This window comes from Triticum dicoccoides, chromosome 6B (genome assembly GCF_002162155.2).
Source record: "Triticum dicoccoides isolate Atlit2015 ecotype Zavitan chromosome 6B, WEW_v2.0, whole genome shotgun sequence".
Taxonomy (NCBI): Eukaryota; Viridiplantae; Streptophyta; class Magnoliopsida; order Poales; family Poaceae; genus Triticum; species Triticum dicoccoides.
In genome coordinates this window covers 511,469,562-511,481,936 of record NC_041391.1, presented here as the reverse complement: position 1 = coordinate 511,481,936, position 12,375 = coordinate 511,469,562, and the positions used below count along the sequence as shown (strand labels likewise).

The following is a 12,375-nucleotide window of genomic DNA, read 5'->3' as shown; positions in this document are numbered from 1 at the left end:
CTTATTTCTTTGATTTCCTTTCTATTTTCCTTTTACTTTTTATTTTTCTTTGTTTCTTTTTATTTTCATTCTACATTTTATGTATAGTTAAGAATATTTTTCTGACATATAGGTTTAACATTTTTCAATTACACGTTTAACAATTTTTAATACATGATATATATTTGTTATACATATTTTTCAAATACTTGATTAAATATTTATCAAATGTTTGATTAACATTTTTCAACTACAAGATAATTTTTTTAAATACATAGTCGATATTTTTTCTATACGTATCTTAACATTTGAAATGTGTGATTACATTTTCCAAATACAAAATCAACATATTTTTAATCCTTGGTCAAAAAAATTTCTATGCACATTTAACATTTTCAACAGCATGATTAACAACCACTTGGAATAACAGGATATCTACTCTCAAAAAACAGTCAACAACTAAAAGAAACTCTTGATTAACATTTTTTAAATAATTATTTTTTCAAATGCTTAATTATATTTTCTAATACAAGATCAACTATTCCACAGAAATTGTATTTTTTATGTATATATTTTCATCTACATGTGAAACATTTTATTTATACACATTTAACATTTTTCAAATGCTTGGTTAACATTTTTTTCAATACACATTTTAACATTTTTCAAATGCTCGATTAAAAAAATTCAAATAAATGAGTAAGATTTTTTGAATACATGGTAAACATTTTATATGTACACGCTTTAAGATTTTTAAATGCTTTATTAATACTCGTGAAAGTGCTAGTTATCGACTAGAGGGGGAATGTCTATAGGACAGGCAATGTCTTTGAAGACGCGGAAGCTAAATAGTAATTGAAAGAATGAAATGGAAGATAAACTACACTAGGCATGCTAGAAAGTCAATGAACACTAGAAGTAATGTACAAAGACAAATAGCAACTAGGTAGGACAAAACAGTTTAGGAAGATAGTGTGAAGACAAAGATGTAATCAGAGGGAATGTCTTCACACAAAGTCTTCAGACAGAATGAGCAAGCAAGAGCTTCACGAAACTAAATAGTAAGTAAAGGAGTGAAGTGATAGAACCGGTAGCTCGGTGAAGACAAATGATTTGTTTGATCAGTTCCAGTTATTGTGACAATTGTACGTCTGGTTAGGGGGCTGAGATTGAACTCGAAAGACCATGTCTTCACCGTATTCCCCTTGAGCTAAGACCCACAGATCTTGCACAATTACTCAGGTAAGTCTTCAAGGTAGACTTCCAAACATTCACAGACTTCGTTCACTGGCAATTCGTAATGACTCTTGGATGCTCATAACGTGACGCCTAACTAACTGAAAGATCACAGTCTTCTAGTGTAACAAGTCTTCAGTTCACACAGAACAGAAAGACTTCAGTGATGCTCAAAACACTTTGGGCTCTAGGTGTTTTGGGTTTTGTCCTCGCAAGAAATCTCCCTCAAAGGCTTCAGAGGTGGGTTGCTCTCAAATGACAAAAGTCGTGCACAAACTCGAAGCGGCCGCCAACTTATGATGGAGGGGGTGGGCTATTTATAGCTAGGAGGCAACCCAACATGATATGTCCGAAATGACCCTGGGTCAGTGGACAACTGACAGGTGTCCAACGGCCGGATTTCAAACACACGCGGCAACTTGACTTGGACTGCAAGTAAACTGACTCAACCAACTCTGGAAGAGGTTTTCTCTCATTGTCTTCGCTCGAAGACGTTGGATTTTAGGTTGAGCATCACGTCAATTTTCTGACTTGATTTACCTCGACCCCACTTAACAGTTCGTTGGTTCCTATGACTTAGCAAAGAAGAAAATGGAACTACCAAAAGACTACGTCTTCGTGCTTCATTGTCTTCCAGCGAAGGTCTTCGCGAACCATTATCTTCAACACGAATGTCTTCGTGAACCACCATTATCTTCAATCTCTTCATACATTTTTAGGGGTCATCTTTGATGGGTAAACCGAATCCATAGGGACTTATACCTGTGTTCCCTTGTGAATCCCATTATCCCTACCGAAATTTCTACATTACAGGTATTTTTTTGTCCATGTATTTGTATTGGTATTTAAGCATGAGAACCACTATTTTCGAGTTTAGTCGTCGACACTGCCAGGGTTGACTCAAACCCCTCGACTAGTCAAGACCAGTTGCAACTAGTCGATCGGCCAGGCTCGACTCGTCACGAGTCGCTATCCCAGAACGACCCGTCGACTCGAAAACCTTGATGAGAACAACTGCGCTACAATGGCCTCTCCACCTTTTTTTGGCTAGATAAATGGATTTTATAGTCACCTCTCCACAAAGTTTTCCCACACCTTTACTCACACTCCATTGATGACAAGGTTTTAGTGGCTACAGTTTGGCAAACCATCTTATTAGCGAACCTGCGGAACCGTCTGTCTAATGCTGCTGCTCGTGAGTTGGATTGTGTGTTGTTGCTGTTGCAGGATTTCCAACAGGTGGACCGACCCGATGAACGGTCCCTCACCCATGGGCTTTCATTCTCTGCCAAGAACGCCTACTCCTCCATTGTTGCTGATGCTTCCTTCGACCCTCACCACGACTTTGTCTGGGCTTCCAAGGTCCCGATCAAGGTCAAGATCTTCACATGGCTTCTCCTCCGCGACCGGCTCAACACGAAAGCCAACATGTTTCACAAGCACATTGCTCAATCTGCAGCATGCCCACGTTGTCAAGATCCGCATGAGGATGCTCTCCACCTCATCTCCAACTGCTCTTATGCGGCACAAGTTTAGTCCTCCTTGGGACTGCCTGCACCGACCTCCGTAGCTGCTCTCCACCAACACCCCCAGATACAGGGCCTCAACCCCAACATCTGGCAATCGGTGGCTTTGACAGTTTCCTGGAAGCTATGGAATTCGAGAAACGCTCTCGTGTTCAGAAACGAGGACCACACTCACAGAACTACGCTAAGAAATATTGTAGCAGACTTCTCTCTCTGGGTTTTCCGTTTCAAAAAGAACGAAGACAATATCTCTGCTAGGCAATGGCTAAACTTTCTCTCCTCAGCAATCCCCTATAGCTGAAGTTGTAACCGTACTGCTGCTGTAATTCTCCAAACCTCATTTGAGTGGTAATATATTCAGGTGGGGAAGCTCTCCCCCCGATGACCGTTCAAAAAAAATAATATTGTTCACATGTATGCTTTTGTAGTACTTTTCTAGTACGTGGTACTTTTTTTAATTAGAATTATTTTATCAATTGGAAGGGACAAATTATTATCTTTTATGGATTAGGTATCAAATTGTCTGTTTTAGACCGTCCGCTCGGGACGACTAGCGAGCAGCCAGCCGCTCGGGACGATTAGCGAGCAGCCAACCGCTCGCTAGATCGGTCCTTTAATCATTTAGTTTTTTTCGGAGTTTAATCTATAATATTCAAAAGAATCACGAACACAAAATACAAAAGTTGTGAATTCTAAAAACTATTCACATGTATTCAAAAAATGTTTGTCAATACGAAAAGGTTTGCGAATTCAGAAAAAAAAGTAGGCAATTTCAAAGGACGTTTCCGAAATCAAAACAAATCATAAAATACAAAAATATATTCATCAATTCATAAAAAGTCATGCAAATACAAAGACATTCATGGATTTTCACGAACAATTTTCGACATACCAAACAGATTTTAAAAAAATTAAACATTTCTTCAAATTGTGGACAACCTTTTAAATGCCGAACACTTAAAAAAAGCACGAATATGTTTTTTAAATGTGAACAATTTTTTATATTCTAAAATTATTTCAAAAATACGCACATGTTCGAAATTCAAACAATGGTTTCTGAAGATTTTGAACATTTTTAAATTTATGAAGTTCTGAAATAATAAAAAAAAAGAGAAGAAAAGAAAACAAAGGAAAAGAACCAGAACAAAACGAAATTAATAAAGCATAAAAAAGAAAATAATAATAACAGGAAATAAACAGGCAGGAAGCTTCCCAAAACCGGCATCAAAGCTTCCAAAACCTTCCTATAACAGGCTGCTTGTGAGCGCCCCGTAGCGCGATTAAATGGGCCAGCTGGCATGCCCGCGTGGGCGATCAGAGTCTTACCGCTCGCAGCGGACAATACGTATCAGTTGTGTTTATTCTTTAGGGAACTTCAAAATAGCTACACAAAACATATAAAAAAAGGTTACTATTGACAAAACAATGAATGTTCCATGGTTGCGTTACATAATGACCATCCATGGCCTAATTTGGAATTTTTTGTATCATAAAATCATGGCAAAGTTATAAAGTCGCATAACTAGTTTAGAAATTCTTGTATCCTAAAATCATGGCAAATTATTGGTCACACAGAAAATGTAAAGATTTGTCCTCTGAAAGCATGGCAAAATTTGGAAAATATTTATAGTGGTCACATGGCAGATGGTAGATAAAAATATTGGGAAATCAACACAAGTTCAAAAAAAATTGTAAAAAAATTTAAAATAGTTAAATTTCCTAAACCATGGAAAATTAAGAAAATCTGAAAACAGTAACAAGACAAATTTAGGCTATTTTTTCTACAAAACTTGGCAAGTATTTGGTAAAATATAGAATGGTCACATGGGAAATTTAAATTGTACATCATGACAATCTATATTAATTGTATGTAGATTCGAGAAAAATCATGGATGGTAACTTTTGATAATTTTGTTCTGCACATCATGGTAACTTTATAAAAAAATAAATCTAACACAAGGCTTTAGAATATGTTTGCAATGGTCACATGGCAAATTATGATTTTTAATGGCATGGCAGTTTTATCACTAAGCGTATGGTGTTTTTATAAAAATGAATTTATTATTATTATCATCATTACTAAGAGATGGCACTTTAATATTAATAGATGAATTTTTTGTTATTAAGAGATGGCATTTTTATTATTAAGAGATGGCCATTTTACTATTAAGAGATGGCATTTTTATTATTAAGTGATGGCATTTTGGTTTTTAGCTGGTATTTTTTGTTTATTAAGAGATGTCCCTTTTTTAACCTGGATTTTTGTTTCTTTCTTTTTGTGTTCACATGGCACTTTTTGTTCATGGCATTCTTATCCTGAGGTTGGCAGTTTTAATGTTTTAGCATGACATTTTTCATTTTTATAGTTCATACAACATTTTTTTAATCATACTCATGGTATATTTATACATTAGAGAGATGGCATTTTTTATAAAGTAGTATGGCATTTTTTTCATAAGTTAGATCGTGCCAATTTAGGGTCTTTTTTCTATTGATAGCATTGTTTTTGAATTATTATTTTTGTTAAACTGGGGGTTCACCCCAGGCCTCCTTCCTAGCAATCAATCGGGGCGGCTGAAATCGTTCGCTAGGAGCTGCTCCCCCTGGCGAACGAGATACGGGCGTCCAAAAATAATTACATATAATAATAGGTCCATCCCCAAGACAAAATATTCCAACTCCTCAAGCAACACTCAGGCAACATTATTTTCCAGGCACAGTGCTCAGGCCTCCAACCAAACAGCCACCAAATGCAGCAACAAACAAATAAGTACACTGAACTGATCACATCCATGATATGAACAAATCCAATATATGAGATTCTTCTATTTCAGTCATTATTCATGATTCCGTATATACCCACTGTATACAATAATGCTTGGCGCCCAACATGTACATGTACAATGAATATGTATGCATTCATCTTCAGTCTCTCACGGACAGATGTGTGCATTCCTCAAAACAAAACAAAAAATGTATGCTTCAACAGCTCTAATAGCAAGTCAGGTATCAGGTCACCTATTCCTCTACTCTTCTAACACCATACAAGCTCAAGTACACAACCAGCAGGGCATAAGCTTTCAATGATACCCAGTGAAGGATCCTCAGCCTCTGTTTCGAAAGGATCCTCAGCCTCCGAGATTATTATTCTCATCAATCTAATTCTAGGCGCCCTTGCTAATAGTTGTTCGACAACATAAAGTTGAGCTGGAGTCCCTATGTAGTTGACCATGTCCATTCTTGTCAGAGCCCACATCAGAACGACCTCAACTTCTGGTTCCGTGTGGCAAATGCAGCCTTGTACACAGTAATTTTCCACCTGGAATGAGAACACGCGTAAGTGTGTTAGGAATGAACAGAGAAAATTAGATGCATGACTCCATGGGCAGTGCAAAAGCTTTGCCATGGTACAGAATAAGCAAATGGCAAGATCGACAACTCTTTAATCTACTGCTATCATTTGTTTGGGAGCAATATAAGATCAGAGGTTCAAACACCATCAAGGAAATACCTGAGATGCAGTCATCATGATATCAAGATCATATTCAGGACATCAAGCATAAGCTTATATTTTTTAAATTCTACATCTTATAGACTGCCACTATAGATGATACTTCCTCTTTACATTACACAAGACAAGAAGTACAAAAACTGTAGAAGAAAGATATACCTGACAAATAGGTGTACACTTCATACTAACTATTCCTAATAGCTTCTTTTTCTCTGAAAATGAGGGATCACCCCCTGGCCTCTGTAACTATTCCTATTAATTAACTCGTATCAAGAGCTCAGTTTAATTATATCATAATGTTAAACCACCTTAGTGCTCTTGTTTTTCAAGTCGCATGTCCTTGGCATGTCTATGCTCTCCTAGTCTTAAACAGAGAATGGAATTTTAGTTCTGTTCCAACAGCCAATGGGCATTCTTGTTCATGCACACCATTTGACACCAGCTATACTGTATCACTTAAAAATCATTAGTATGATATGGTTCCCGAATATATAGTAAAATAAATGCATTGCTCAACTCTGTTAGGATAGTGAAAATGTTGAATACTAGTACATGACAGAGGGTGTGATTACCTGGTCTTGCATTTGGAATGATAGGTTCAGCTTTCTTATGCAATAGCACTTTGCGAGCAATCGCAATACACTTCTTTCAAACGCATGCCCATTTGTGTCTAAGGATAACACCAAGACATTCACGTCAGGGATGGTCAAGTCTCCCATCAAGAGAAGTGACCCTTCCATCTCCGGCTGATTCATTGCAAGTCAACAAAGGTGAGATCATACAAAATGAAAGGGAGAGTAATCAAATATACATGACAGGGAACCATAGACTACCTTGACATACATGTCTGCACCACCCAACATCCAGAAACAGAAAATAGAAGTAGTTTCAGAATTACCATTTGCCAATATAACATGTGAACCCAGTTAAACTAGCACACACAATTGTAAACTTCACTTTACACACCAAAGACAAGTGACAGTGACTTGAAGGCAACAAATAATCTTTTGTCGATAACTCAATGACTAGCATTAATTTTTGAATGAATTTTTCTTCACCGCACTTCAGAAATGAATGAGATACTGACTGACCAAACTTTGTCCAAGCTTCTTTTACTGACCCTCAGTGAATTTACACCCAGTAAAAATTTGAGAAACTGCATCAGCCTTAACTTTCAATCTTTTCCTTTTTTTTTTTCCTTCTAGACTCTCTGACATCTTTGAAGTATATACATATCTCAAAACCAGCAATAGCATACCCTACCAGACCAACAATGTTGCTCCTGAAGGATAATTGCCCATGTATAAAAGTGCAATCTCAAACCACTGAAAGTGTATCCTACAATACCAGCAGTGCTGTTTCTGAACTCCTATTTTCTGCTTTCCTGGAGGACATTTTCACATGTATAAACGTGCAAGCTCAAACCGCTGGAAGTATATCCTACAATGCCAACTGTGCTGTTTCTGAAGTCCTATTTCCGCTTTCCTGGAGGATACTTTCTCATGTATAAACGTGCAAACTCAAACCACTGGAAGTATATCCTACAATACCAACAATGCTGTTTCTGAACTCCTATTTGCTGCTTTCCTCGAGGATAGTCGCACATGTAAATGTGTACAAACTCAAACCATTGGAAGTATACCCTTCAATACCAACAGTGTTGTTTCTGAACTCCTAATTCCATACTAGTCAATAGTTATTTGTGAGCAAATCTCATGTTGCAATGTGATCTTGCTTCGTCACAACGCAATTCAATCTCAAAGGCACACTGTGACATTATTGGAAGAGAAAATCAATTCTATCATATCTGGGCAATTTAAGTTCAAGAGGAGACTGTAAAAAAATGTATCCAAGAAAGAAGACTCACGCCAAGACTCATGTGAAGCTCCAGCTGATTAACTGCTGCAAACCGATTTAGAAACCTTGCACAAATCTGAGCCATCTGAAATTCCTGCCACCGAAGTGTGAAGATGGGAGGGGCTCTGAGCCTCCAGAGGCAAGGCATCTCTCCAAAGTGAACAAACTCTGCGTCATACGGCCCATCCCAGCTGAGAACCTCTAAGCTGTCCGCAGTAATGTTGGCAACTGGTATGGGCGCGTCATAGAAGCAGCACAGCACCTCTAGCTGCTGTAGCCCTGTGTTAGAATATAGTTCGGGTTTAAAGATAAAGATAAGGAGTACATCGAATAGGTTTAAACCATGTATTACTTATCTTGTACTCCAAGCCTCTACCCCCTCGTGTATTCTATATATACCCCATATGAGGGTCACATCAATACAACAGATACAACACAATATTCTAGCCATCCTACAATTTCTACATGGTATTAGAGCGGTTTGTTCAACAACGCCGATCCTAAGACCTTCCACCACTTCCGCAACGCGCCGCCCCCGGGGAGGTTAATCTCCTCTCCCCGGGGGCGCGGCACCCGATCAATCAAGGATTAGATCGGTTCTATAGCTTAGATAGTAGGTCAGTTTCTGTAGGTTTTAATTTTTGAATTTCTTAGATCCATCCACTAGATCGATCATATTAGCCACCAAATAAATCTCTGAATACCCCAATCCCGGTGAGAAAAAAAAAATCCTAGCAAATCCGTGCAGGAATCGGTGCGTCTGACGATGGTCAAATCAAGTCCATGTCAGTTGCGTCGAGGCCCGACGAACGGCTTCTTCACGGCGGCATCCAGGGCGGTTGTTCATCGACTCCAGCATGCAGGCGACACCAACATGCTCAGGCTCAGCTGCCTCTTTCTGCTTAAGCAGCCGTTGCGGACTCCGCGGCACGGCGCGCGGCTGCCAGCGATCCGATCTGACCAGCAACAGCAGATGACTCCGTCGACACGCGGCAGCCGAGCGCCCCGACTTCCGGCTCCGTAATGCTTAGCTCCAAGCCCAGGCGATGAGATCCATCCAAGCGCCAAGACGAGCGCGCCATCTACCTCGACCTCGATCGCGCGGGACTGTACTGCGACCAATCAATCTTCACCGACCTCTGGCTCCGGCCAGCACGCCGGGGACATGTACGGGCGATAGGCGGCCCACGCATACGATCGGTTTTCGATCGGTTTCGACACACAGCGATCGCATCGGCAACTCGGACAGGAGCAGATCGGTCCCTTGGAGCCGGCACTTGCACCCATCCATCGAGAAGTCAGAACTCGGAGGCCGGGAGCGTGGACAACTACATCGGCACGCAACTCCATCGACCCATGCAGCCATGCACTTGTATGGCATGAACAAAAACTGCACGTACGTGCTATATCAGCAGTTCACGACTCAGGCTTGGTATCGACGGCTAGCTTCAATGATGCAACTCCCGAGGGCCCGGATGCATGTGTCTACATCCCGTCGCACGGCGACTCCGTGGGCGCATCAATCACGGGAGGGCATACAGCATTGCATCAGCTGTCTTCATGGACTTCGAACACACGCGCAGGCGCGGTCTACACCAAGCCGACTCCATCGACTGCACCGACATCAACGACTACACCGACGCCTCTGCATCGACCTTGTGCCACTCCATCGAGCTGTACGACTACACCGCCGACATACTTCTCCGACATGACACGGCATCGACACTTCGTCGCCACGAGGGACGCCTTCAAGCGGCACATTCGTCGACATGCCGCTACGACGCCATCGCCGACACATCATCGCCAAGGTCTTCATCAACGTGGTTTTGATCAACATCATCGTCAACACACCGCCGCCACCTCGTCCACAAGATGGACATCTAGCGTCCTCTGACAGGATTTTCTGCAAGACGCGACCACGACGACGGCAATGACCGCGTCACGATGACGGCATCGACCGCGTCATCCACGACGGCACAACTGCATCGACACGGCGTCACTACAGTGACGACCCTACACGGCCACACGGTTCTGGCAAAACCGATGTGTGCTTGAGTTTCCTCCAGTCTTGGCAAAACCAGTGGACTCATCGCCGACGGCACCCTCTGACATCCGCAAGGTGCATCGTCCACGTCTGCAGCTCCGTATAGTGCATTTTTTTGCGCCTTTGGCTTTGTGCGGTTTCATCATCCACGACGACCACACCATCGACCACGACTACCTCGACTACGGCTACATCATGATCGGCTACATCGACATCGACACACACGACCACGTCTACAGCAACACATCGTCGACAACTCCAGTCAACAGCGTCCGCGTCGTCACCAGCATCCACGCTACTCCCGCTGTGACTGCGGGAGGGAAGAGAGAGGAGAGACAAGGAAGGCACCAGAAGGGGACGCAGTCACCGCCCTAGGTGCTGACCCATCAGAGATGCAGGTGATGATGGTGAAGCGGAGAAGACGACGCGAGCATGATACTTCAAATCCAGTCGCAATCGTCCGTTTCACTCTCGCTACGACTGAGGGGAATGTTAGAATATAGTTTGGGTTTAAAGATAGAGATAAGGAGTAGATCGAATAGGTTTAAACCATGTATTACTTATCTTGTACTCCAAGCCTCTACCCCCTCGTGTATTCTATATATACCCCATATGAGGGTCACATCAATACAACAGATACAACACAATATTCTAGCCATCCTACAATTTCTACACCCTGGAGCCATGATGGCAAGCTGCTGCAGCAGCATGAAGTAAGATAGGTGAACGGATACCAGCGCGTTGGAGTTGATCAGCACGTTCAGGCAACGGGCCCTGTTCATGGTCAGATGTTGCAGGGAAGGAAACACCATGTCGTTGAAGATGATCTGGCCTTGGCATCGAAAATTATGCAGGAAGATCGACCTAAGCGCCTCGAAGACGCCAATTGGTGGCAACACCGGGGCAAGAAACGCCAGGTCAAGTCGAATCTCCGTGGCTCTGACAAAGCAGGGGAACTCCAAGGCCTCCTGGTCGTCGTCATCGACCTCGTCCGCCATGAGGAGGTCATCCAATGCCTCCTCCGAAAGAGCACGGCTGATGTCTAAGTGTAGCGGGCCAGTGAGGCGGGGCGCGGCGAGGGCAAGCCAGGCGGAGGTCTCCTGCGCGTCCACCTGATTGGGCGAGACGGCGAGGCGCTGGATGTCGAACGCGGCGAGGTCCTGGTAGGAAGCGAGCGCACGGGCGGGCACGGAGGGGTCTACGCCGTCGAAGTTGAGGTGGGGGAGCCCAGCCCATACGGCGCGCCATCGCCTGGAGAGGACGGTCGTCGCGACGGCATCCTTGGTGCAGAGGCGGAGGAGGATGTCGACGAGGAGGTGGTCGGGGAGGCGGCTCAAGAAATCACTCCCGCCGCCTCCGGGGACGGCCGCGAGGGAGCGCGCGGCGGCCTCGTCGCTCTCCATGTCCATGGGAGGGAGCTCGGGATTTGGGGATTTGGGGATTTCCCCACTCTCGGTTCTTGTTTCTTGAGGTTTGAGCGGGCGGTCGACTGTTGAAGGGGGCGGGAGGCTGATGAAACCTGCCGCTTTCCTTTTTCCTTTTTTCTATAGGAAGAAAAATCAATGGAAAAACTGTTTTAGATATATGTTTTGCTGGGGATTTAAGCTAACTAGAAGAACACCCGTGCGTTGCAACGGGGCCACATTAATTTTAAGAGTTCAATATCAATTATGTTAATATTACATTTAATATTCTCATACATATCAAGTGACATTGACGACCTTTTTACCATCAAATTCTCACACACACTCTCTCCCTCCCTCCTCCTCACTCTCTCTCCCCCTCTCCCTCTCTCTCTCTCTAACACACACACATATCCATCTTATTGGGTACGGGACCATAATCCATCTATTTCACACGCACACGCGCTAGTGCATAACAATATGGATTATAAAACAGGTTCAAGGTAGTAACAAGGATTCTTCTCATGCGTTAATAAACAAATGTTCTGCACTGAAGACAAGATAACCAATTCCCAAAATGCATCAGAGCATCACAGAACATTACTGGCAAGATAAATGCACGACGATACACCCGACTCAATTAATTAATATAATTAAATTATCAGTAAATTAGTCACCAAACTGCTCAGATGAACCGGAAAAGAGCCAACATATATCATTCTAGACAAACGCAACATCAACCATTTACCTTGGTACTTTAGGGACCGACAGGAGATGCATGTAGAAGCGCTTCTTGCCTGCGAATCCACAGTCAGAGAG

General features: G+C 42.5%; 1 protein-coding gene across 1 annotated transcript; it reads right to left on the bottom strand.

Annotated features, from left to right (window-relative positions):
• Nucleotides 1-8,074: 8,074 nt before the first annotated feature.
• On the bottom strand, nt 8,075-11,616 carry LOC119326236 (F-box protein At5g03100-like). Its single transcript, XM_037599924.1, has 2 exons — nt 10,827-11,616; nt 8,075-8,388 (listed from the first exon to the last, which is right to left on the bottom strand). The coding sequence occupies exons 1-2, from the start codon at nt 11,560-11,562 to the stop codon at nt 8,075-8,077; spliced, it is 1,050 nt and encodes a 349-aa protein (XP_037455821.1). The 5' UTR covers nt 11,563-11,616.
• Nucleotides 11,617-12,375: the final 759 nt, after the last annotated feature.

Bases quoted from the DNA above. Each gene is read 5' to 3' on its own strand.
- LOC119326236 (XM_037599924.1), bottom strand. From the start codon at position 11,562: ATGGACATGGAGAGCGACGAGGCCGCCGCGCGCTCCCTCGCGGCCGTC. The intron at 8,389-10,826 runs GTAGAAATTGTA...ATTCTAACACAG, and splicing joins TGCCATCATGGCTCCAGGGT to GGCTACAGCAGCTAGAGGTG.